The sequence below is a fragment of the Macrobrachium nipponense genome, chromosome 42, assembly GCF_015104395.2.
Source record: "Macrobrachium nipponense isolate FS-2020 chromosome 42, ASM1510439v2, whole genome shotgun sequence".
Taxonomy (NCBI): Eukaryota; Metazoa; Arthropoda; class Malacostraca; order Decapoda; family Palaemonidae; genus Macrobrachium; species Macrobrachium nipponense.
Window position 1 is genome coordinate 44,360,324 of NC_061103.1, and position 25,454 is coordinate 44,385,777.

General features: G+C 40.8%; 1 protein-coding gene across 2 annotated transcripts in view; it reads left to right on the top strand.

Moving 5' to 3' along the window:
• LOC135213178 (dimethylglycine dehydrogenase, mitochondrial-like) overlaps nucleotides 1-25,454 on the top strand; it is a 39,031-nt gene that overhangs the window by 11,036 nt on the left and 2,541 nt on the right. Inside the window, exons 3-18 of one of the 2 annotated variants that reach the window (XM_064247138.1) lie at nucleotides 7,459-7,580; nucleotides 15,307-15,414; nucleotides 16,208-16,304; nucleotides 16,877-16,959; nucleotides 17,533-17,654; nucleotides 18,198-18,446; nucleotides 18,717-18,912; nucleotides 19,631-19,830; nucleotides 21,340-21,481; nucleotides 22,193-22,333; nucleotides 22,986-23,126; nucleotides 23,314-23,476; nucleotides 23,745-23,877; nucleotides 24,380-24,513; nucleotides 25,054-25,155; nucleotides 25,288-25,422. In XM_064247138.1, coding sequence (XP_064103208.1) covers nucleotides 7,459-7,580; nucleotides 15,307-15,414; nucleotides 16,208-16,304; nucleotides 16,877-16,959; nucleotides 17,533-17,654; nucleotides 18,198-18,446; nucleotides 18,717-18,912; nucleotides 19,631-19,830; nucleotides 21,340-21,481; nucleotides 22,193-22,333; nucleotides 22,986-23,126; nucleotides 23,314-23,476; nucleotides 23,745-23,877; nucleotides 24,380-24,513; nucleotides 25,054-25,155; nucleotides 25,288-25,422 — 2,268 coding nt within the window. The remainder of the gene's footprint in view (nucleotides 1-7,458; nucleotides 7,581-15,306; nucleotides 15,415-16,207; nucleotides 16,305-16,876; nucleotides 16,960-17,532; nucleotides 17,655-18,197; nucleotides 18,447-18,716; nucleotides 18,913-19,630; nucleotides 19,831-21,339; nucleotides 21,482-22,192; nucleotides 22,334-22,985; nucleotides 23,127-23,313; nucleotides 23,477-23,744; nucleotides 23,878-24,379; nucleotides 24,514-25,053; nucleotides 25,156-25,287; nucleotides 25,423-25,454) is intronic. The other variant, XM_064247140.1, reaches the window with a different exon arrangement.

The following is a 25,454-nucleotide window of genomic DNA, read 5'->3' on the forward strand; positions in this document are numbered from 1 at the left end:
TGGTTCTCCGCCCAACTGGATTCTTGATTCGTGGAGTGGTGTTTCCGTATCTTTTCCCCATCTCCTTTTAGGTGGGGTTACCATGTTAATTCCTCCTTTTCCAGGCGGAATCAATCATTTAACATGTTAATGCCTCCGGGAGGCAGAGCTGCATAGTTGCTAGAAGCTGAGTAAGTATGGTGCAAGGTCACAGGTCAAAGATTTTATGATGGTCTTAAGATTTTAATTGCGATGGTGTTATGGTTCAACTTCCTGTGACTAAAGTTTTGATGATCAAATTCTGGCTCACACACCAAACTCAATTCTCTCTCTCTCTCTATCTTCTCTATATCGTTATTTTCACTGTACTTTGATTAATTCTCTCTCTCTGTTTTTACGCTACCCTATCTACTATTATTTCTTATAGCTATCATTACATGTACATGAAGATAACTTAGTATAATATCTGAGTGATATATTATGACAATCCATTTGTGTTTACAAGTTGTTTTTTTTTAATTTTTCATATGGAAAAAATCTGGCCTCAAGAATAATCTTTGTAGAATAAAAGGAGCAGTATTCATTTGTACATGAAAACTGCTAATATTAATACAGTAGTACCTGGGTGATATTATAATGTTCTATGTATTGGGGTTAAGAAAATCATTATTTTAAACAGGCATATATATATATATATATATATATATATATATATATATATATATATATGTATATATATATATATATATATATATATATATATATATATATATATATATATATATATATATATATATATATATATATATATATATATATATATATATATATATATATATATATATATATATATATATATATATAAACATATATTATATATATATATATATATATATATATATATATATACACACACACACACACACACACACACACACACACACACACACACACACACACACACACACACACACACACACTACTAACATTATGCTTATTCATAACTGTCTTTTTTATCATGGTTATCATATTCAGTTTTAATTTTACTTATTCACAAGAAATGTAGCAATATCTCTTGCTTATAATGTTGTCTTTCGTATGATATTGTTTATTTAAAAAAATTAGAGCAATAGCGTAACTAAAATAGGTACGTTTTCAGTAAACGATTTACTGAAATATTTACCTATTTGAGAAAATGACAGCATTAAACATTTCACTAGACAAAGACGCAATTTCTCCAGAAAATTACACTACCTGCTAGATTGAAAATCTGGCCGTTTTTATCTAATTCAATACTCTAGTACGTATATCTAACGATTTTTTCGCTAATTTTTGAACAACTACCATTTACCGGTTACTTGTGGTCAGTTGCCTATTGCATCCCATCCGATAACGTGTTGTTAGCTAAAAGTTAAGTATATCTTAGTTTAACCAGACCACTGAGCAGATTAACAGCTCTCTTAGTGCTGGGCCGAAGGATTAGATATTTTTATGTGGCCAGGAACCAATTGGTTACCTAGCAATGGGACCTACAGTTTACTGTGGGATCCGAACCACATTACACCGAGAAATGGATTTCTTATCACCAGAAGTAAATTCCTCTGATTCCACGTTGGCAGAGCGGAGAATCGAACTTCGGACTACCGAATCAGTTGGCGAGCACATAACCCACTCGTCCAACGAGGAACATCATGTGTTGTCAGTTACTAGTTTTCAGAAACAGCTCCTTTGTAAAAAAAAAAAAAAATCATTTGGTCACCATGCACAAATTCTAGCTGTGGTTCTGTTCAGCTCTTGGGAAGTTGCCAACTAGTCATAACAGGTAACATCAAAGGGTGAAGGCTTTCTTCCTCCCATAGGGTTGCTGATTTGCTTTTTGTATCATTGTGAGAGATTAGGCAGCAAGTAAAACAGGCTTTCCTTCATTAAGAAGCTCAGATGCCAGTTCTTATCAGTTGTGATTGGACGTTTCACTGATGCTCATCTCAGAAATGTGAGCAGAGTGTGGTTCAACTTTGTACCACTGTTCATAGGTGTTCTGGATGGCAGACTTAAAACAATATGTATGGACAAAGTTTATCCTGACATGTTAAGAATTATGCGAATCTTGCCTTCCCTTACTAGCCAAAAGTTTTCACAAAGGGGAGATGTACCTTCATTATGTAGTTGCCTGTCCGGAAGATGGAATTGTTGGAAAATGGAAAGCTGGTGTGGCTATGAAGAGGCAAAAGAGAGAATTATTTGAATTGAAATCATGACTTAAGGAATTCCCACCATAGCTCAGTGGAATGTTATGAAAAAGTGGAGGTAGTAGTGCTTAATTTGATGGATAATTGAAGAGTTTACAAAGCCTGTCAGGTGACTGGGTGTGAGTGATTAACCCCAGTCTGCTGATAGTGAAGCTGCAAAGTAAGATGTTCATGCATTAGATTATACACAATTTACAGCATCTGAATCAAGCTTATATCTTTCAGATTGTCACTGACAGAACTTTCTGATTTCCAATGGGAATTCTACATTATGGAGTTTATGGGAGAAACTATGATGTTATGCTTTGTTTCATGATGATCAGGAGGATATAAAAGGGATTTTGACGAAGGAAAAATCTATTTCTGGGCGAGGAAGCCATGTCGCCCAGTGAAATCCCCCCCTTTTTTCCTTTTTTTCCCCCCTTTGCTGTGCACCAAGCTTCTTTGCTATCGATAAGTATGACGCCGCAGTCCCCTTCAACAGGGTAGCTGGGTGTGACCTATAGGTCGGCTCCCCGTTTTCAGGGTCTTTTGATGAGGAAAAGGCTAATTGGAGGGGTTGCTGTGGTAGTGTTTAACACTCGCCCCAGTTCTATACCGACACCTTTTATTTAGGTGAGCGAGTCAGAGACTTCTGACATGTCCAATTTAGCAGTTCTCTGGTATCATAGCAATATTTTACTAGAAATAGTGCTAAAGGGGACACATTTCACTGGGCGACACGGCTTCCTCGCCCAGAAATAGATTTTTCCTTCGTCAAAATCCCTTTTCTGGGCTCAGCCGTGTTGCTTCGTGAAATTGTACCAGAGAAACACCAAGATATACTATCCTGAAAGGAAAAACCATATTAATGAAATCAAAGGAAATAATAAAATAGTTTAGAATTGGAAAAAATACAATTTATTTACAAAATATACTATATAGCCAAAACATGTGGCAACATTTGCAACAAGTCACATACATAATAAAATAATTACAGATAATTTGTATGTACGTAAAACTATACACGATTATACACTTATTCTAATAGCTAAGGCATTTGCTGAGGTAGGTAAAATGTTAATGAGGCTGGCATAATTGAAAAGATTCATATGACACAAGGACGGTACTATAATGATGTAGCAGTAGGAGACACTGGCCTTCCTGCAGCTATTGCATGATATTTAAGATCCTCTAAAGACTTAAGGTAATGCTTTTTGAAAACCAAGGGTGACTTCCAACCAGTATACTTCTTCAGATCATCAAAGTCCATATATTTGAAGAAGTTAACAGAAGTTGCTATTGCCCGAATGTCATGCACCTTGGGGAATGAACCTGGGCTGGCTTTCTTGATAAAATATAAAATCTGCTGCCTAATGCCTTTTAGAGATAGTGTACCACCATCTTTTCTAATGAAAAGGGGGCCTTCGGAATAGGTAGACGTCCTAGATAAATAGTCCTTAAGAGTTTTAACAGGACATAACGATGGATCCTGCGGAAGCGGGACAATCTTCCATGGAGACACCTCATCAAGGGGTCTTCATTCTTAGCTAGAAATTGCTTATTTGGCGAAAGCAACACGTCCCCCGAGGAAAGGAACTCAATATGCGCTTCATCTCTAGATAAAGATGACAGCTCTAATATTCTGGCACCTGAAGCTAGACTCAATAAGAACAGAGTTTTACGCAAAATGGTTTGGTAATCACATTTGAAGTTGTCTGTTTCCGAGGCTAACCTAAGAACATCATTAAGAAACCATGACACTGACGACGGTCTGTGAATGGGCCGTAGACGTGCACATGCCCTTGGGATAGAGGTGAAATAAGACTCGGTTAGATTGATACCAAACCCGAGAAGAAAAATCTTTTTCAGAGCTGACTTAGTGGTTGTTATTGTTGCAGCTGCCAAGCCTTGTTCAAACAAAGACCTGAAGAAGGTTATGGCCACGTTCAATGTCATTACTTTGATATTTGATTCTCTGAGGAACGAAGACAATTTCTTAACTGCTGAGTCATACTGGCGAAGCGTAGACTCTCTCTTGTCTGACTCCAAGAACAACATGTTCTGTGGATCAATGTCGCCTACTCTCTTACCTGCAAACTTCATGAAATCCATAAAGTTAAGGTTTTGTGAAGACCTGAGGAATCGAACACAGTCCTCGTTTGAACTTGTTGCGATAGTCTCAAGTCCGGGAGAGGGTGAGGGCGAAGACCTAGTTCCAGGAGAAGGGGAAACCAAGTTGCTCTTGGGCCAGTGAGGGGCTATGAGAGCCACCTGACCTTCGAAGGATCTCAACTTGTGCAGCACCTTCAGGAGAAGGTTCACTGGAGGGAATAAATAGATCTTCGTCCACTGGTTCCAATCTATGCCCAGGGCGTCTGTAGCGTATGCCAGAGGGTCCAGATTGGGGGCTACGTAACAAGGCAGCTTGTGGTTTGCCTCTGTGGCAAACAGATCTACTTCTAGACCTGGTACTCTTTGGCAAACCCTCTTGAAGGATTCTTGGTCCAGCGACCATTCTGATTCCAGAGGGACCGACCGAGACAGGGCGTCTGCCACTACATTGTGGACTCCTGCCAGGTGAGTAGCCGACAGATGCCAGGTGTTCTTGGCTGCTAGAGAAAAGATTGCTACCATCACGTGGTTTACATGACTTGACTTTGAACCACCTCTGTTAATACAGTGTACTACTACTGCACTGTCGAGGACCAACCTGATATGAGTCTTCTTTGGAGGACGGAGCTTTTTTAAAGTCAGAAACACTGCCATAGCTTCCAGAATGTTGATGTGAAGTGTTTTGGAAGTGAGGTGACCAAGTTCCCTGAACCTTCTCGTGCTGTGAATAACCTCCCCAACCTGTCAGCGATGCGTCCGTATGCACCACTAGGGACGGGGGAGGAAACTGCAACGGTAACTCCTTGGCTAGGTTGGCGGCCTTTGTCCATGGGCGCAGGCGTTTTCTGAGAATCAGAGGTATCCGGGCGAACTTGTCTCGACACTTGGCATTTGCCTTCGAACGCCAAACTCGATTGATGTCCTTGAGCTTGGCTTTCAACAGAACGTCCGTGACTGAGGCAAACTGGAGCGAGCCTAGGATCCTCTCCTGATTCCTTCTCGAAGTCTCTTTGCACTTTAAGAATTGTCTTGTTGCCTTGGCAATCTCCTTTCTCTTTCCTGCTGGAATGGAAAGAGTGTGAGAATCCAAGTCCCAATGAATCCCTAGCCACTGGAACTTGGACTCCGGAGTCAACCGGGACTTGGTCCTGTTGATCTTGAACCCTAAATATTCCAGGAAAGACATGACCTTGTCCGTGGCTTTCATACATTTGCCTTTGTCCATCTCCCAGATTAGCCAATCGTCTAGGTACGCCACCACCAATATACCCTGGGATCTTAGCTCCTGCACCACTGCCTCCGCCAGTTTCGTGAAAACCCTTGGTGCTATATTTAGCCCGAAGGGCATTACTTTGAAGGAGTAGGCTTCTTTCCCTAGTTTGAAGCCGAGGAATGGTCGGAAGTGCCGAGCTATCGGGACATGATAGTAGGCGTCTGTAAGATCTATAGAGGTGGTGACGGCCCCACGGGGAAGTAAGGTCCGCACCTGAGAGATGGTCAGCATTTTGAACTTGTCGCAACGAATGTACAAGTTTAGACGGGACAAGTCTAAGATCACCCTTCTTTTGTCGGTCCCTTTCTTTGGGACGCTGAATAGACGACCCTGAAATTTCAAGTTCTTTGTCCTGGAGATTGCTCCCTTCTGGAGAAGGTCCTTGGAGTAATCCATCAATTCCTGCGTTGGTTCCTGATAGAAGGTGATGGGTGGAGGAGGACCTTTGATCCAACTCCAGCCTAGGTCTCTGGGTACTATGCTTTTTTGGGCCCAAACTGCTGACCCCAACGATGACGAAAGAGGTACAGCCTGCCTCCTACCTGAGAAACTTCATTGAGATGATGAAGGCCGGGATCCTCTGCCTGACCTTGCACCTCTAGTTCGCCCTTGGGCTCTGGCTCCTCCGCGCTGGCGAAAGGATCCTCTAGCCCTGCCACCCCTAGCAACTCTGGTAAAGGGGTGAAATGCCCGACTCTCATAGACCGGGTTAAAAGCGGGCGACACTGAATACTGTGAGGAGACCTGTTGGTTAGACGGCGGCGAAAGGAAGACAAATTGATGCTGTTGCTGAGGCTGAGCCTTAGAAGTCGAAGGCTGGGATACCTGTTGAATTGGAACAGCTTGTAGCACAGGATGCTGTTGCGGGACTTGGAAAGGTTGGAACTTCCTTTGCCTCTTCCTAGCCCTAAAACTGGAGGAAGAAGACTCTGATTCCCTCAGCGACATGCAAATCAGTAATTTCAACTTTGAAATGCTGATTGTTTGAATTTTCTCTTACACCAGTGTCCACAGCATACTCACAGAGCAGGATACTGCTGGGTACTTGCAATAATGGTCTCAGAGTTTACAGATGAGTTGATCACCTTGAACATCACCAGTCCTGAGATTCTTGGTACCTAAGTAGAAAGTAATGAAGACTAAAAGGAAAATCTGCGGAAGGTTACATTGAAGACTAAATCACAGGCATATTGAAAGGCACTGAACTGTGTCATGTACAGGGACCTTAGGGAAAGTGAACAACATCTTTAAAGCAGGCAACAATTCATATTTAAGAAGCTTGCTAAAAATTAGCTTTAAATGTTGCAACAAGAACCTTTGAACTTCTTTAGAGAACTAAGTGCTCAAGATTGAGGAAGATTCAGAGTTCTGTGAGCTTTTAGCAGGGCTCTCCATAGCTTGGGATCCTTCTCAGTGTAGCGCTTTCTTTAGGCAACACTACTTATGTGAGGTCTTTAGAAGTTAGGTACGTGGCAGATTTAGTGTTATGTTGTTTTTGGCATGTTGTAGCAACTGACAAGAGTTGTTAGGTTGCTGGCTGTTTATTGGTCCAAGGGACATGTTAGGAACTGTGGGTAGAGGCAACACGATTACGTATTTGGAATTTCTGTTATTCTGCACCATTTTTGTCCCAAAGATTCTAAATAGCTAAACCTGAGGGAACAAATCAAGGTACAACCAAAGTAAGCCATCTTTTTTTCCTTCACTGAAGGTGCACCACTCTTGTTAAAATAAAAATTTGCATAAAGAAGGAATTTAAACCTTATTCTTGTAGCATGCTTTATAAGCTTTGCTATCTTTTATAATGCTGTTGATGTTCAGGGATAAGTTTCGCTAGTTAAATGTTTGTTTGAATTGTTCTAGAGCCAGTCCAAAGTACTCCTCCTCGAAAAGACAGACCTGACAGCTGGCTCAACATGGCACGCAGCTGGTCTCACCACAAATTTCCAAGGTGTCGTCAATCTGAAGAAGGTTCATTACTACAGGTACAGTATCATTTAATTCTTATAATATTATTTTTTCAGCATTCTCAGAAGATTTGGAACTGATCATTAAGTGTTTGAATGAAATACTTACAGTGGCGAAGAAAATAAGTATAGAGTGCACTATTCCAGTTGCATTTTAAACATGTTTCCTCTTTATTTAACAATGGTTGCCCCATGTGATTCTTTTCATTAATAGTTTTGTACATGAACTTCCCTGACAGATATATACTTAGCTATAGTCTCCGACGTTCCCGACAGAATTTCAAATCTCGCGGCACACGCGACAGGTAGGTCAGGTGGTCTACCTTACCCACCGCTGGGTGGCGGATGTACGAACCACTCCCGTAAGCTTGTCAGATTTTTCTCTGTCGCGGGAACGATAACAACTGTTGTCGGTTCCTCTCGATAGTTTTTCGATTCTCGCTTGCCTGGAGTTAATTTGGACTTCTTTTGGTGACGTATTCGCTTTGTTTGGCTTGGCATACGCTGATTGTGGACCGGTTTGATTTTGAGTTTGATTTTCTTTAACGATGTCTGACCTAGATTCGGTAGTTAAAACTTCGGTTTTGTTTAGGGTTTGCGTGAATGAAGGATGTAAGGTGAGGTTGCCGAAAGCTTCGGTAGACCCCACGACGGTTTGCATGAAATGCAGGGGAATGAATGTTCTTTTGCTAACCCTTGTAGTGAATGTAAGGGATTGAATGAAGAAGAATATAAGGCTCTCTCTTCTTATATTAGGAAGTTGGAACGTGATAGAGTGCGTAAGACTTCCTCTAGAAGTTCTAGTAGATCTAGAATGAGTGAGTTGGATGTGGATCCTAATGCTAACGTAGAATTAGAACCTTCTTCCCAAGTTGCAGCCCCTGCTCCCCGCCGGCCCCCCCCCCCCCCCCCACCGAAGCCGAAGATTCGCCTTCGGAGGCGGCAGCTCTGAGAGCCACGATTCGTTCTATGGATCAGAAGATTCGTCAGTTGGAAGGTAAGGAGAGTGTTAGTGATCAGTGCAGTGTCCCCAGTGTTGTTGTGGAGGGTGCGTCTGACCGGCTCCTTAGTGCCTCTAGGCCTAGACCTCTTCCAGACTCCCAGTTCCAGTGGAGTAGGAAAGTCGAAAGCCGCAAGAGGGCTAGGGAGAACCCCGCCCCACCGGTCAGGCGTCCCCTCGGCAGATCCTGAAGTACGCTCCCAGGCTGCCTCAGATCACTACAAGAAGGAGCTACTACGCCAATGCTTCTCCTCTTCGTCGTCTCCCTCTCCGAAGAGAGGTTGGAACTCCCCGGATGCGTCGCGCCCGTTGAAGAGGGCTTGGAAGGCTCCCTGCAGTCCTTTGGCTTCTAGTCCGGAGGTTTTCCCGGAAGAATCGTCGGTGGAGGCGAAGAAACCCAAGAAATCCTGTGAGCGTTCTTCTTCTCGCGCTCCGCGCTCGGCGCCTGCTTCCGAGGAAGAACAACAAGATTCGCCTACGAGAGTACTCGCGGGACTTCAAGCTCAGATCACGGCGCTAGCAGACTCTCTAGCAGTTAGATCACGTAGGAAGAAGGACGTTTCTCTTCCGATCAAGAGATCTAGGTGCCGCTCTTCAGAGGATCGTTCTCCTCTTTTTAGGCGTTCTCCTTCATATGGGGAGGTTTCGTATGAAGGTAGGGGCTCGCGTGAGCGCCCTCGCTCGCCTGGCTCTCTTTCGACTTCAAGGCGCCAAACATCGGTAGGACGCTCTATGGAGAAAGAAGTTTTTTTCTCCAGATTGGATTTCCGCTTCCGGTAAGCGCACTGCACCTGCTCATCACGCTATTTCTTCAACTCCCTCGCGTGAGACTTCTCCTCAGCAGCCTCAAGATTCTAGAAGGCGTCCTTATGCAAGTAGGCGTTCTTCGTCCAGATGTCACTCTCCTCGAGTGTCGGATCGTGACTTCTCTCCTGACAGGCATCAAGAGTCTGGTAGGAGTCGTCGTGCATGATAGACGGCCTGCTGTTAGCCGCTCCCCCGCAAGGTAGGCGCCAAGAGCCTACTGCACATCGATCTCCTAGTAGGCGCTCGTCTCTTTTAAGGCGTCATACTCCTGATTATTCTCCTCGGGGCAGACATCAAGAGTCTTTCAAGCGCCCTTCTCCGTGTAGGCGCTCTCACGCTTCTAGGCGCACTTCTCCTGACCGTTTGTCTCTTGGTAGACAACAGGAATCTCGGAAGCGCCCTTCTCAAGTAGGCGCTCGTTAGCTTTGAAGCGCCCTTCTCCTGAATGTTATCCTCTTTGTTAGACGTCAAGAGTCTCGCAAGCCAGCCTTCTCCTAGTAGGCGCATTTCGCCTTCCAGTCGAACTTCCGTTGATCGTACGCAACTGGACAGGTATGGAGAGCCGCGCAAGCGCTCTGCTCTCGATAGGCGCTCTTCTCCTGGCAGCCGCTCGCCTCGGGATAGGCGCAAAGAGTATAGTAGGCGCTCGCCTCCTCGTAAAGCGCCCTGTGGATATTTCCGAGGATTCTCGGAGTAGGAGCCCTACCTCTCCTTCGGCTGAGATTCCGTCTACCTCGAAGAGGGAGTCTCATCGTAGGCATCCCAGATCTTCTCTTCATTCTCCAGTGGATGTGAACTCTTCTAAGAGAGGGCGTTCTCCAACCTCTCGCTCAACTCCTACTAGGATCCCTTCGTCACCTAAGGATCTTCCGCGCTCGCCTCGACAAGACGTCCTAGAAGGTTCAGATGAGGAACCGAACACTTCTGCTGCTGTCTTCTTTTACAAGAAGCTTACAGAGCTACTTTTGCAAGTTTTTTGGGGATTCCCTTTCTCCTACGGCTCCTCCTTCTCCTCACTCACTTTTTTCAACGGCGAAGACAGCGAAGAGTTCTTCTTGTGTGAGGATGAAGCAACTCTTCATGAAGAAGGCACTGAGGAGTTTTGGTTCCTGGATGGCTTCCAAAGAAGAAGCGGGGAAAACGATGTTCGCTTTTCCTCCTTCGAAGTATCAGGACGCGCTGGTTTCTGGTATGAAACAGGAGAGTCCTTAGGATTGGGTCTACCGTCTTCGGCTGATTCGGATTTTTTCGGCGCTGGTAGATTCGACAAGGAGAACTGCCCTTAACTCTGCTAAGACGACTTGGGCAATGAATGAATTGGATTCACATGCTCAAAGGCATGTTTAGAGTGCTAGAAGTATTTAACTTCCTTGATTGGTCGTTGGGAGTCCTAGACCAATAAAATTGAAGTGCCAGAGTCAATTTCGCCAGAAGATCTTATGTGTGTTTTTGTCTTGTATGGACAAGTCGGTAAGAGACGGAGCGAGTGAAATCGCCTCCCTGTATGGGGCCGGGATCGTGAAGAAGAGGTCGGTTTATTGTTCCTTCTTAACGAAGTCTGTCTCCCATGCCCAGAGGTCTTCTTTGCTGTTTGCTCCTCTGTCTGCTCAGTTTGTTCCCTAAACATCGAGTGCTGGACATTTCAAGATCACTGTCGGCCAAAGCCACCAGGACCTTTTGGCACAGTCGGCAAGAAAACCTCGCCCTTCCTTCCCTACCAAGGCTAAGAAGGAAAAAGCAAGTGTTCGAGAACCCTTTCGAGGGGCGTCTTCATCAAGAACCTCTACGTTTAGAGGTCGTAGACCTTCAAGAAGGGGTAAGACTTTCGCCAAGTCTGTTAAAGCCCCCAAATAACTTGCAAGTCCTTCAAACAACGGTGGGCGCCAGACTCTTAGAGTTTGCAGGAGTCTGGGCCCAAAAAGGGGCGGATCCTTGGACCCTTTCTATTTTGTGGAGAGGTTACCTCATCCCTTTCGTCGAAAGACCTCCCTTGACGACCCATCCCAAGGGAACTGACGGCCAGTCCAGAGACCCCATCATGAATCAAGCTCTCCATCTAGCAGTAGATCAGATGCTGGAGAAGGGGGCTATCGAACTAGTGACAGACCATCATTCATCGGGCTTCTACAACCGCCTTTTCCTAGTTCCGAAGTCCTCAGGGGGATGGAGACCGGTGTTGGATGTAAGCGCCCTGAACTTCTTCGTAGAAAAGAAGAAGTTCACGATGGAAACGCCTTCATCAGTGCTGGCAGCACTTCGTCCAGGGGACTGGATGGTTTCCTTGGATTTACAGGACGCTTACTTCCACGTACCGATCCATCCTTCCTCGAGGAAGTTTCTCAGATTCATGATGGGGGGAAAATAAAATTTTTCAGTTCAGGGCTCTGTGTTTCGGCCTCTCGACGGCCCCTCAAGTGTTCACGGGGATTTTGAGGAATGTGGCTCAATGGCTTCATTTGAAAGGGGTGAGGATATCCATGTACCTCGACGATTGGCTAATAAGGGCCAATTCAGAAGATCGTTGTTTGAAGGACTTACAAGTAACTTTAGAATTGACGAAGGCTTTGGGACTTCTCGTCAATTTCAAGAAGTCGTCACTAATTCCCGAGCAAGAGTGTGTGTATCTCGGGATACAGATGAACTCTCTGAGTTTTCGGGCTTTTCCCTCGCAGGAAAAGGATAGCCCGAGGATTCGAGAGAGTAACAACCTTCTTAGGGAAAGAAGTATGCACAGTGAGGGAGTGGAATGAGTCTGCTGGGGACGCTCCTTGCTGGAGCAATTCGTGTTTCCCTAGGAAGGTTGCACCTGAGACCGCTCCAATTCTTTCTTCATCGGAATTGGAGTCGTCGTTCTCAGGATTTGACGTTCTCCCTGTCGTTATCCCAGGACATCAAGAAACATCTCTTATGGTGGACAGATCCCAACCTCTTTGCGAAGGGACTGTCTCTTCAATCACAGACCCCCAACCTGGTGTTGTTCTCCGACGCGTCGGACAAAGCACGGGGTGGGGTGCAACTCTGGGAACCAGCAAGTGTCAGGTACCTGGGTGGGGGACCAGGTATAGCCTGGCACATCAACAGAAAGGAGTTGATGGCTGTGTGGTTGGCTCTGAAGGCTTTCGAGCCCAAAGTCAGAAGATCGGTAGTGCAGGTCAACGCGGACAACACTACAGCTCTGGCATATATCAGGAAACAGGGGGGGGACGCATTCCTTCTCCCTGTACGAGACAGCAAGAGACCTTCTTCTGTGGGCAGAAGAAAGAGGAATCAAGCTTCTCACCAGGTTCGTGCAGGGAGAAAGGAATGTAAGAGCAGATCTCCTCAGCAGGAAAGATCAGGTCCTTCCCACAGAGGGGACCTTCATCTGGATGTATGCCAAAGCCTGTGGAAGTTTATGGGGCAGGCCACACATAGACCTCTTTGCCACGTCAAAGAACAAGAGGCTGGATCCTTACTGCTCTCTGATATCGGATCCAGAGGCATTAGCAATAGATGCTCTTCTTCTGGACTGGAACGGACTCGACGTCTACGCGTTTCCCCCCTTCAAGATCCTGGGGCTAACCATCAAGAAGTTCGTAGAGTCCGATTCAACGAGAATGACCTTAATCGCTCCCTTTTGGCCGGCCCAAGAATGGTTCACAGAGGTACTGGAATGGTTGGTGGACCTTCCAAGATCGCTCCGCTAAGGAGCGATCTACTCAGACAACCCCACTTCAACAGGTACCCACCAAAAAACAAAAATCTCCTCGCTCTCAGTCTGACTGGCTTCAGACTGTCCAAAGTTTGGTCAGAGCGAAAGGCTTTTCAGCAACAGCTGCTAAAGCAATCGCAAGAGCGAGGAGACCTTCCACCTTGCGTGTATACCAGTCAAAGTGGGATGTCTTCAGACGTTGGTGCAAGAGGAAGAACATTTCCTCTTCCAGTACCTCTGTGACCCAAATTGCGGATTTCCTTATTTTCCTCAAAGAAGAATGTCATCTGGTTGTGTCAACTATTAAGGGATACCGCAGTATGTTGGCGGCGGTATTTCGGCATAGAGGCTTAAAGATATCCGATGATAAGGACTTGCATGATCTTATTAGATCATTTGAAACCATTAAGCGTCCTCATGTGGTACCAAACTGGAATCTAGACGTAGTTCTACAATTCCTTGGATCGTCTAGATTCGAACCTCCTAGCTTAGCCTCTTTCAAGGATCTGACGAAGAAGGCTATCTTCCTTTTGGCCCTTGCTACAGCTAAGAGAGTGAGTGAGCTCCAAGCTATTGAGGGCAATGTAGGGTTTAAGGAAGATTCTATGGTGTGTTCGTTTCTTCCAAATTTCCTTGCAAAGAATGAAAAACCATCACGGCCTTGGCCCAGGAGCTTTGAAGTTCGTAGTTTATCTTTTGTGTCTAATAGGGAAGAGCCTGAAAAAGAACTCTTTTGCCCTATGATAATTATGAAGTATTTCCATTAAAGGAAGGCACAACTTAAGGCGAATCAAGATGTGCTTTGGTGCTCTGTAAAGGACCCCACTCGGCCCATGTCGAAGAATGCTCTTTCCTTTTTTTCTGAGAAGCCTTATTACAGAGGCACATGTTGCTTGTAAGGAAGAACATTTTAAACTACTGAAAGTGAAAGCTCACGAGGTGAGAGCCATCGCAACTTCGCTTGCATTCAGAAAAAATATGTCTGTGCGGAACTTGATGGAGGCGACTTTTTGGAGATGCCAATCGGTTTTCGCAAACCACTACCTACGTGATGTAAAAATCACATATGATAAATGCTTAGCCTTGGGTCCTTTCGTATCGGCGGATTCGGTGCTGGGGCAGGGAGCTGAAACTTATCCTGTGTAAATTCTTTATATGTTACCCTATATTTTATATTGTTGTTTTTTGGTTGTCTGAAAGAGGTTGCAGGAGGCACCTCTTTTTGTCGTAATATTAACCCTTTGTATTTTGGTTAGGTGGTCTGGTGGGTTTTGGCTCCTTGCAGAGGTAGTGGTAAGGATCTGTTAGGTAAGCGGACAAGGTCCCTCTAACAGCATCCGACTTGGATTCTACCACAATAGGGGATCACATATCCCAGTGGTAGATCCGAGAGTCTTTCAGCATCAGGTCACGTCCTAGCTGTAGCTCTCCAGGCAATGCAGACTCAGAGATAGTATCTATGAAGTCTTCATCCTGAAAAGGTGAGAACCAAGGTTTTTATATCCTACAACATTAGTTGTTTCCCGTCTTACCTGTATTATTGAGCTGTCTCTTACCCTCCACCAAGGGTGCCAATCAGCTAAGTATATATCTGTCAGGGAAGTTCATGTACAAAAATGATATTGTTAAACTACAATAAAGTTTTGTACATACTTACCTGGCAGATATATACGATTAATGGCCCACCCAGCCTCCCCTCAGGAGACAGGTGGAAGAGAAAAATCTGACAAGCTTACGGGAGTGGTTCGTACATCCGCCACCCAGCGGCGGGTAAGGTAGACCACCTGACCTACCTGTCGCGTGTGCCGCGAGATTTGAAATTCTGTCGGGAACGTCGGAGACTATAGCTAAGTATATATCTGCCAGGTAAGTATGTACAAAACTTTATTGTAGTTTAACAATATCATTTTTATAGTTCCATTGAAATACTATTTGCATGTTGGCAGAATTAGGGTCTAGACATCAGTAGAATGTCTGTGTTGTCAGAGCTGAATACCCTTTCCTGGGGCACTTTTACCACGGCTTCCTCGCCCAGAAATAGATTTTTCCTACGTCAAAATCCCTTTATTAAGACACATTTGGGTGTCTTATCCAACCAAACCGTACTGTAACATAGATAAGTAGTACGTCAGTTTAGCTTGACTTTTATTGACTTATTCTAGCTTTCACTTTTATCATTTATTGATTTATTTTAGTCTTTACTTTCTCCTTTCTTAGTTTATTTCAATATTTACTGTCTCCTTCAGTCTGCACATGTATGCCCACATCGAACAAGAGACAGGCCAAGCTGTGGGACTCCATCTGCCTGGTTCAGTGCGTCTTGCAACTTCGCCAAAGAGAGTGGACGAAATGAAGTGAGTTTTCCTTTCATTTACAGTTACGCTGTAACCGACTTTAAAAATGTTTATTAATTTTTAATTATTATCTGTTGTTAGAAACTATGAGTATCATAATGTAATAAAGCTTCTAAAAGGGCTGAATTCCGTATTCTGTAGTTTAGACAAAGAATGAAAAAGTGTGGAGGAAACAATTGAATGAGAGTAATCATCACTGTGGACTTTTAAAAGTGAGGAGTTTTCTAGATCACAGACCAAAGTAGTACCTTCAGAAAAGACAACAATGAAGATGATTTTGGAGGCTGTCTATGAACACAATATAATGAGCCAGACATGAACACAAATCTTGGATAAAGAAGCTGGAATGTTTAAAATTACATATTAATTATTAATCAGTTTTAATGAGCATCCATGTGCATGAAAACATTTGTTCTTGTCATTTTTAGAATAATATTCAATTCATAATTTGCTAATAGAAACTGTGACCAAGGAATATCATAAATATAATAAAACAGTATTTAAGTTATAAGTTAATCAAATGAAATGCAGAAAAATCCCCATTATGCTAGTTATTCATGATTTATTTTCATAATTTCCAGTGTGATGAATATATTACTAAGACCAATTCATTTACTTTGACCATTTAAGTATCAGATGAAGGAAAAATGGAAAGAAAAATAGCATTTAAATTATAAGGAATCAAAGTAAATACTAGAGAGAATTATGCTAAAGTTACATCTGATTTATGATCATAATTTCCAATATGATGAATATGTTACTGAGTCTGATTAATTGTCTTCTGACCATTTAGGTATCAGATGAGTCGACACGGCCACCATGAAGCCCCCCAGTGCCTTATTACTCCTGAACAAGTCAAGGAACTTGTTCCCCCCATCAATGTGGACAAAGTTTGTGCCATTATTTCCTTTTAAAGGAGAGAGAGAGAGAGAGGAGGAGCGAGAGAGAGAGAGAGAGAGAGAGAGAGAGAGAGAGAGAGAGAGAGAGAGAGAGAGAATTTTAGATAAAGGATGCTGAAAATGTAATTATTTCAGTTATCACAATTCATATGCAGCTATAAGGTGGATTAGTCATTCTTCTACATTTCTTTATGTTTATGACTTGTAACCTTGTATCCTTTTTCATGAAGTCTAAAGCATTATGCACATCCTTTTTCATGAAGTCTAAAAGATTATATATGCATACCTTTTTCATGAAGTCTGAAGCATTATGTATGTATATCCTTTTGTCATGAAATCTTAAACATTGTGTAAATCCTTTGTCATGAAGTCTCAAATATTAGGCTATATCCTTTTTCGTCAAGGCGAAAACTTATGTATATATCCTTTTTTTATGAATTCTAAAAACAATATGTCAAAAATTTAAAAAATGAGGTAGTAGGTGAAAGTTGCAAGCTGTATTGAACAATAGTACATCCTTTCTTCAAGAATATAGCTTTTAAACAACACTCTTCTTTTCATAGGTTCTCATGGGTCTATATACACCTTTTGATGGCCATGTGGACCCTTACTCTCTCACACAAGCCATTGCCAAAGGAGCTCGCCAGTAAGGAGATGTCTTTCAACTTTTCTCAAGATACTTAACAGACTTCACATAACAATACAATAGGCACATTGTTCATGCAAATATTTAATTGCACTTAAAAGCTGTTCTCTCATTTTATAAAACAGAACCAAATGTAAAATGTAAGCAAATACTTTTGTAGGTTTTTAAACTTTACTTGCAAATAGTTCACCAGCCAACTCAAAAACCTAAAGATAATGTCATTACATTTTTTTAAACTACTAATTGAAAATGTTTTCTCCAGTGTACAAAGCGCAAACACCCAAAAATGTAACCTTTTTTTGAAAAATATTCAACTTTATTAGATGATAATCCATCCATTTATCAAAGTAACCCCAACTACAAAATTTGAGGAGAATGTTCCTGTAAATGTTTAAAATTTCTTGGAAAAAATTATTCATCTACTTCACAAAGTAGAACCAACTTTTCATGTCACAGTGTTTTAACAGATCTTCAACATATTAGTACTATCACATCCCCACAGTAGGAATTGCATGTGATGATAAGAGCTAATATACAAATATCTAGTTCTCATCTACACAATTCTTTCTCTAGATACGGAGCTCAAATTCTTCAAAACACTGGAGTCACTTCGCTGACATTGAGGGAAGATGGAAAATGGGTCGTGGGAACACCAAAAGGAGACATTATAGCAGAAAGAGTTGTCAATGCTGCAGGTAAGTCTGACTGGAATTTTCTCCTCTAATTTTTCTCACAGAGCATTGGATAAGTTTTGAATAAAAATTAAGTTAAGTGAACACCGCAGCATAGTGTGGGACCTTGAATATTGATGTTTCAGGATCTTGATAAAGAACTGTCAATAGTCATCTTGATTAAAATCAAGGCAAATGATGAATCCTTTAGGAACTAACAGGATGGTTTTACAAAAATTTTTCATGATCCCGAATACACATTTTTAATGTCATGTCCTTGTTGAGTATAAGTAAATGCTGTAACAAAATGTAGGAACTAATTTCACACTTTTTACTTTTTTTTAAGGTTCTGGGGCAAGGGAAGTGATCGAAATTGTAAGAAAAAGTATAGGGACTAGATTAAAGCTTTGTCTGGACCAGTTCATGCTAATTTCACACTTTATTTTCCTTTTTTTTTTAAGTTTTTGGACAAGGGAGGTGGCTCACATTCTATGAATAAGTATAGGAACTAGATTAAAGACTTCAGGACCTATTCAAACTAATTTCACACTTTTTAAAACTTTTTAGGTTTTTGGGCAAAGGAGGTGGCCCATCTAGCTGGCTACGACCTTCCACTAGTGCCAAATCATCACCAGTACCTCGTGACCTCGACTGTCCCTGAGGTGAAGGCTTTGAAGAGAGAGTTTCCAGTGCTAAGGCACTTGGATGGCTCATTCTATCTTCGCCAAGAACGGGATGGGCTTCTCATAGGTCCTTACGAGTCCAAGGAAACTATGAAACAGTGTGAAGAGTGGGTCAGAGATCGTGTGCCTCCAGGTAACTTAACTTTTTTTGTGATTGAGTTGATGTTTAACTATTCTGTGGGTGAGGTGCTGGCCACTATTATGATTATAAAGGATATTCGTTTGATTGTGCTTCTGTAAAGCTGGAATTTATTTTGCTCTTAAGGAAGATTGATCTGCTTTCAGAATAGTATTTAGATATGTACATAGTATGTGATTTCCCAGCTGACTTCCAACGCACACACACACACTTTCGGAAGTTCTTAAACTTGCCCAAGCAGTGATATTACGTTTTTGCTTCCAGGTTTTGGGAAGGAGTTATTCGAACCAGACCTGGAGCGTCTGGAACCACACTTGGAAATTGCCATGGATTTGATGCCCTGTTTCGCAGAGGCCAATATCCAGAGTGTAGTGAATGGACCCATCACCTATACACCTGATCTTCTTCCCCTTTTGGGACCTGACCTCTTGCCCAACATGTGGCTGGCTGCTGGATTTGGGTGAGACTTCCTTAGATACATATCCAGTGTTTATTTTTTTTTTTGTATTGAGGTATTATTGTCAGTAAAGGCATTTTGCGGTTCAAACGTTTCTCTACTAATTTGAAATTATACTTGCTGATAATACTTTGCATTTCCAGATTGTTTACTGAGGTATTGGTGTCAGTAAAATGATTGGCATCTTGGAATTCAAACGTTTCCCTGGTTAATTAAAAAGAAAAGTGCTGTTCATTCCTTGCCAATTCCATAGAGACATTTCCAGTTTTTTTTTTTTTTTGCACTGAGGCATTATTGCCAGTAAAATGATTGGCACTTTGAAGTTCATAGATTTCTTCGGTTAATTTAAAAGAAAAGTTGCTGGTATTAATTCTGAGCCAGAATCCCAAGTCTTTAAATCACCGGGACTTATATCATAACATCTAGCTTTGTTTCATATTTGAAATGCTACCTGAACCTTAGTTCATGAGCTATGAAATTTTTTTTTTTCATTTTTGAAAGGAAATGTCATTGTCTTAGGATAAACTTAAACTTAGGATTGCCCCAAATTTAACCAAACATTGCTTAGCTGTGAAACTTGGAACTTACATATTTGAGTGTGTGTTAAGTAATGATTAGTACATACATGTATATAGTATTTACTATAGCATGTATATCAAATACGTTTTACCTGAACGCATGTTCAAGAGGTATAAAAACTATTTATTTTGGATTACAACAGATATGGTATTGTTCACGGTGGAGGAATAGGCAAATACATTGCAGACTGGATCCTCAACGGGCAACCGCCTTTTGAGCTGAACGAATGTGATGCCAGCCGACTCGGCAAGTGGGTCACCATGGACTATGCTTTAGCCAAGACTAGAGAATGCTATGGCATGAACAATGCAGTAAGCTACCCACACGAGGAGCGATTTGCAGGTTAGATAAGATAGTCAGGTTTACTTCTGCTGTTGATTTGATGCTTGAAGGTCTATACTTTGCCCAGGAGGTAGAATAGGCTAGGGTCTGACTCATGCAGGAAGCAGCAGATATACAATGACATAAAGGATATTATAGATACTGGAGGAATTGGCATAAGATTAATTTATAATTTTGCTGTTGGCTTGCTTTGTGAAGAGCCATACTTTGCCCAGGAGGTGGGACTAGGGTCTGAATTAGAAAGTAAGAAACAGGTATACATATACTATATTAAAATGATGGACATTGTAGGTACTGGGGGAACTGTGAACCAAACTAAGAAGTATTTAACATTACGGTAACACAGGATCAGTCACAGAATATGCACCCTGAATGACAAAGTATGAAGTAGATACATATTATTAAAATAAGGGTCATTATAAGTACCAGGGAAACTGGAATCAAATCGAGAAGCTTGTAACTTATTGATAGTGGGAGGTAGTTACCGAATGTTTACCCTAGGTCTTGCTGATCTCGGTTAAATGTGAAAATATATAATGCAATTGTCAAGAGTTCGACAATAACACAGATATCTTTTTGGGAAAGAGAATCTCGAGAGAAGGTGAAGGAATGATTACTTGACCAGTGATCAATTTATTGACTCGGTGGTAATTCACTTCTGTCAGTAAATAAAACTAATGCAAAGTAATTCTATCGATAAGACAACTAATATAAGAGTATTATTCTAAAAAAGTCGTGCTAAAATGAGTAAAAATTTTCAGGTACTGATGAAGAAAACCAGTGACATTGATGGAAAAAAGCTGTTTTTTAAATAGATTTATCAAGCGGAATGTTATTGATGTAGTTTGATCTTTTCCAAGTTGTGATTCAGACTACAGCTGGAGGTCTGGATGACTTATTTGCCGAATAATGCAATGAAGGACTTTCTGAAGAAAAGGAGAAGTGTTCTTACTGTAAAAGAAATGAATCATGAGGAACATGAGAATAAAACTGGAGAAAGAATCACACTTCACTGTCAGAGAAACAAAAGATAATTCGAATAGAGAATAAATCTATATAAAAAAGACAAGTCTGATGTACATCATACAGATACAAACAATATTGCAAAAATATGACTTCATCGTTCTAAATATAAAGTATTTAGGAAGAACATCACCTAACACATACTAGAGCACTGCAAAGTACCCTGTACCTAACACCACGAAGCATCATTCTATGATTTTGAGTTAACACTTGTATTCTATCCTTTTTATAAACACCTGTGTAGCAACACGGTCAGAGCTGGTGGACACACCTGTGTAGTTAATTGCAATCCCTGTCTCTAATGTCCTTGAGTCAGATGTAGGTGTTCATGCTTCAAATAGCTGAGAGGGTAGTTATCAACAGCTATAAAAGCTATAATTTATGTTGAAGATTACAGATCACACTAATTTGGATTACCAGAAATAAACTAATAAAGAAAACCCTATAATTTATGCAGATAATTCTCATTGAGTATGAACATTCCAGGTCGGCCAACGAGCAGAATATCAGGGGCCCACGAAATTTTGGAAAGTAGAGGAGCCCGGATGCACTTCCACAGTGGCTGGGAGCAACCAGCTTGGTTTGCTGGTCCAGGAGAAACTCCTGAATATGTACCAAGCTTCAGGAGGTGAGTATCAGATTGAAGGATCTTTAAATTTATGGATTTCAATGTCAGTTATTCCCATGACTTAATGGTACTTCATTTTTAAGGTTTTTTTGATTAATGGTGTTTACTTTGATAAAAATTTTTTGTAGTATTTTATATTCATAGGCCTAAGTGGTCTTTAGCAAGTTTTGAAGAGTTTGGGGAAATATTCAAGATGATTCTCTTTCCCTCTCTCTCATGTTGCAAAGATTTTGTGTTTGGATATGCAAGTACTATTAAATTGCATAAGATTACTGAGGCTAAAAATAAATGATTTAGGATTATTTTAATTTATACTTTAGTAAATATTTAATAGTAGACTTCAACGCTTAATAATTAAAAGGGTAATATAAGAATAAAGTTGCAAGTATCAGAGTGTCTCTCTCTCTCTCTCTCTCTCTCTCTCTCTTCTCTCTCTCTCTCTCTCTCCGTCTCTCTCAATCTCTCTCTATCCTCTCCTCCTCTTCTCTCCTCCTCTCTCTCTCGGCCTCAGGCACTGGTAAATGCAACATCTTTTCTTCATGCTGTTTAATTCAAACCAGTGTGTCATACTTGTACAAATTTTATACCTATTTTTTATATTCCTGAAGGCCTTTAAAAAAGTACTTTCATCTTTTTGTTATAAGTAATAAATAGGATTAAAAGATTAGTTTCACCAGACCTAAGTAATAAAAAAAAAAACTTTTGTTTCAGAACCAACTGGCATGACAATGTCGGAAAAGAAGTTGACCTGGTGATGACCTCCGCTGGCATAATTGACTTGACCCCATTTGCGAAATTTGTCGTGCAGGGTCCCCAGGCAGCTGCCTTTTTGGATTATGTCACGGCTAACAGGTAAAGAGCTTGAGAAGTTCCTGTAGCTGGTGAAAGCAGGGTTCTTTTATTTCCTGTTTGTAGCTCAGACTTAGTTCATGTGCCTGTATGTACTGTTAAAATTTGTGGAAAAATAAAAAAATTTAATTTTGCATCCACATGGTACCCAATAGCTGGAATAAATAGCATTAAATCACAAAGTTTTGGAAAGGTAATTTATTGCAATGTTCCAAGTGTAGAATTATAAATGCATCTGTAGCACCTTATGTATTACAAATAAATAATAATAGAAAATTATAGAGATTTCTCTAGTAAGCTAAATAAATTTGTCAATTTTAACTTTATAATTTTTCCTTTAGTTAATTTGGTTTTCTGAACTTGTTGCAATAAATTACTGCTTTACAGTATTCAGCTTTAAGACAACATCAAAGTAAGCATTGTGGCATGAAAAGTAATTTTTTACAGACTGATCAACGAGAGATATTTCCATGAGTGTGTGAACCGAGAGATGGATGCATATTGGAAGGAATGTGTAGATAAATGTTGCATTTTATAAACTGGGATTTTTATAAACTAGCATACGCATTCATGCCTTGAAGTAACCAGTAGATTCTTTTTATATTCTGCACCTTCGCATGTTATAATTCTCTCATTATATTAATGTCTATTTCAGTGTTCCTCGTCTGAATCGAACAGTCATCACACATGTTCTCTCTCCATCTGGTCACGTCTTTGCAGAATTAACAGTGACCAGAACACAAGAAGATTCATTCCTTATAATCACAGGTTCTGGGTCTGAGTTCCATGATCTGAGGTAAGTAAGATTATAACACATCAAAATTATTTTTATTGTAAGACCTTAAAACATCAAATGAATGGTGTTAAGTATCTCTTATTTCTTTAAATGCTAATACTTAATGACTTTTAGTACCTGACACATTTAAAAAGCTGGTTTTTTAATTACAAATTTCATCTTTTATTAAATTCACATCTTCTCCCAGATGGCTACAGGAATACGCTCGACGTGGTGACTGGAAAGTGAGTTTTGCCAACGTTACTGATGATCAAGGTTGTCTCAGCATAGCTGGTCCTAAATCAAAGGAAATTTTAGGCACCCTTGCCCCGGAATTCCAGGGAAAATATCCTTTCTTTTCGTCGAAGGAGGTAGGTCTATATTGAATGTTACATGAAAGGCAATAGAATACAAGGACAATTTTGGGATAGCCCTATCAAGAATCTGAGATGTTAGTAATAAGACACAATAACTATTTTGAGATAGACCTATCTTGAATGTAAGATGTTAGCCAATACGATACAAGGACAATTTCTTGTCCGGTGAAATGCAAGTATGCTTACTCATAATGAATTTCTTACCAAATACCCTTTGCACCTTGCCATAAACTTATGAAATAACTATTCTTTACTGTACCAGGTTACTGTAGCTGGTGTTAAGTGTACGGCCTTGAGACTTTCTTATACAGGAGAGCTTGGTTGGGAACTTTACCATCCACGTCACCAATCAGGCAAATTATACAGTGCTCTCCTCCAAGCAGGTGAAAAATATGGTATGCATTATGTATTTTACTTCTCTCCTAATATTCATATTCCTTTATTTTGACTTGATCGCAAAGATCTTGTGAAAAAGTTTTTCAGGACAACAAAACATCTTAATTTACAAATCATCAGTATGAAATTAGGGATTTTTCAGGCCTGGCTCTTGAATGGGTGATTATAAATAATTTTTTTATGAATAAAGAGAATAAAAAGTGGTGTCCTCTGTTGTGGTAGTAAACCTAAATGCTTTAATAGACCATTTTAAATCAACAGAAGTACTAGACCTACAGTTATTTTATATTACTTTATCTAAACATCTTCTTATGATGTATTGATTGACTTCACAGCGTCTGGAAGAAATGAAAGCTTCCATGTTATACAGGTGAATTCAGAAAACTCCAAGTACTTAGTTAATAATATCCATCACAATTTCTAGAAATATACGAACCTGACAGTTTTCTGAGTATTCCAGACTTCTAAGCTCTCTAGGTAAGCTGACACTTTATTCCATAGGTGCTGGAGACTTTGGAACTTTCGCCATGAATGTGATGCGAATCGAAAAAGGCTTCAGGATGTGGGGAGCTGAAATGAACATGGACACTACGATTATAGATGCTGGGCTCATGAGCTTTGTCAATATGAAGAAGGTATGAATAGAAGTTCCTGTGATTATTCAAAAACGTAGAGTGGACGATCGTATTGGTGTAATTATTGATTTGTTTTGGTTGTGCTTTACTTTAATTTATTTTAAATCTTTTGGAATGTGTGCTGGTCAGTTTTCAGAATATTCAAACTTAATATTCTAGTAATGTGACATCACATTGGAACAATCTTTTGACAAGGTTTCATTCTTTATACTGTTCAGAAAGTTTTACTAAAGACTATAGGAAGATCTTTTTATCGTAAATAGAGGTTTATATAAGTACCGATTCACAAAAATCTTCCTGTTTTGTGAAGATTTCATGTAACCATGTTATCTAATTTTTTTGGCTTGTGCATCTGTTTAATACACTATTGGTGAATAGGTATATGTCTCAAGATATTTTTATGTTGCACAGATAAGTATTTTAAAGTAATTTTCTTATTTTGGATGTATCTCTGCACTGAATATTGTACTGAAAATTCCCATTCTCCAAGGACAAACTTCTTTGTGAAACGGCTACATGTTTGATACCTTACCTTTACAGGGAGATTTCGTAGGTCGATCGTCGCTTGTGGAACTTCTGAAATCCAGACCAAAGAAACATCTGGTGCAGATGGTTATAGAAGCAGATGACCATGACCCTCATGTGAGTTGCTTATAATTTTTTATTTTTCCTACATTGTGGCTTTTTGTACTTACATTACAAAGCGAAGCTAGTGCCACAAAACATGACATAAACAAGAACTTCTCACAACTATTTTATTTTTTCAATGTACAGGGAGATGAAACTGTGTGGTGTTGCGGTAAAGTTATTGGTAACACGACCAGTGGATGCTTCTCTTATCACCTAGGCAAACCTCTTGCCTTTGCTTACGTACCACCATTGATGGCTCTTCCTGGAAGCAAAGTCCAGGTGAGATATAGTTCATTTTTGTTCGTGTGTAT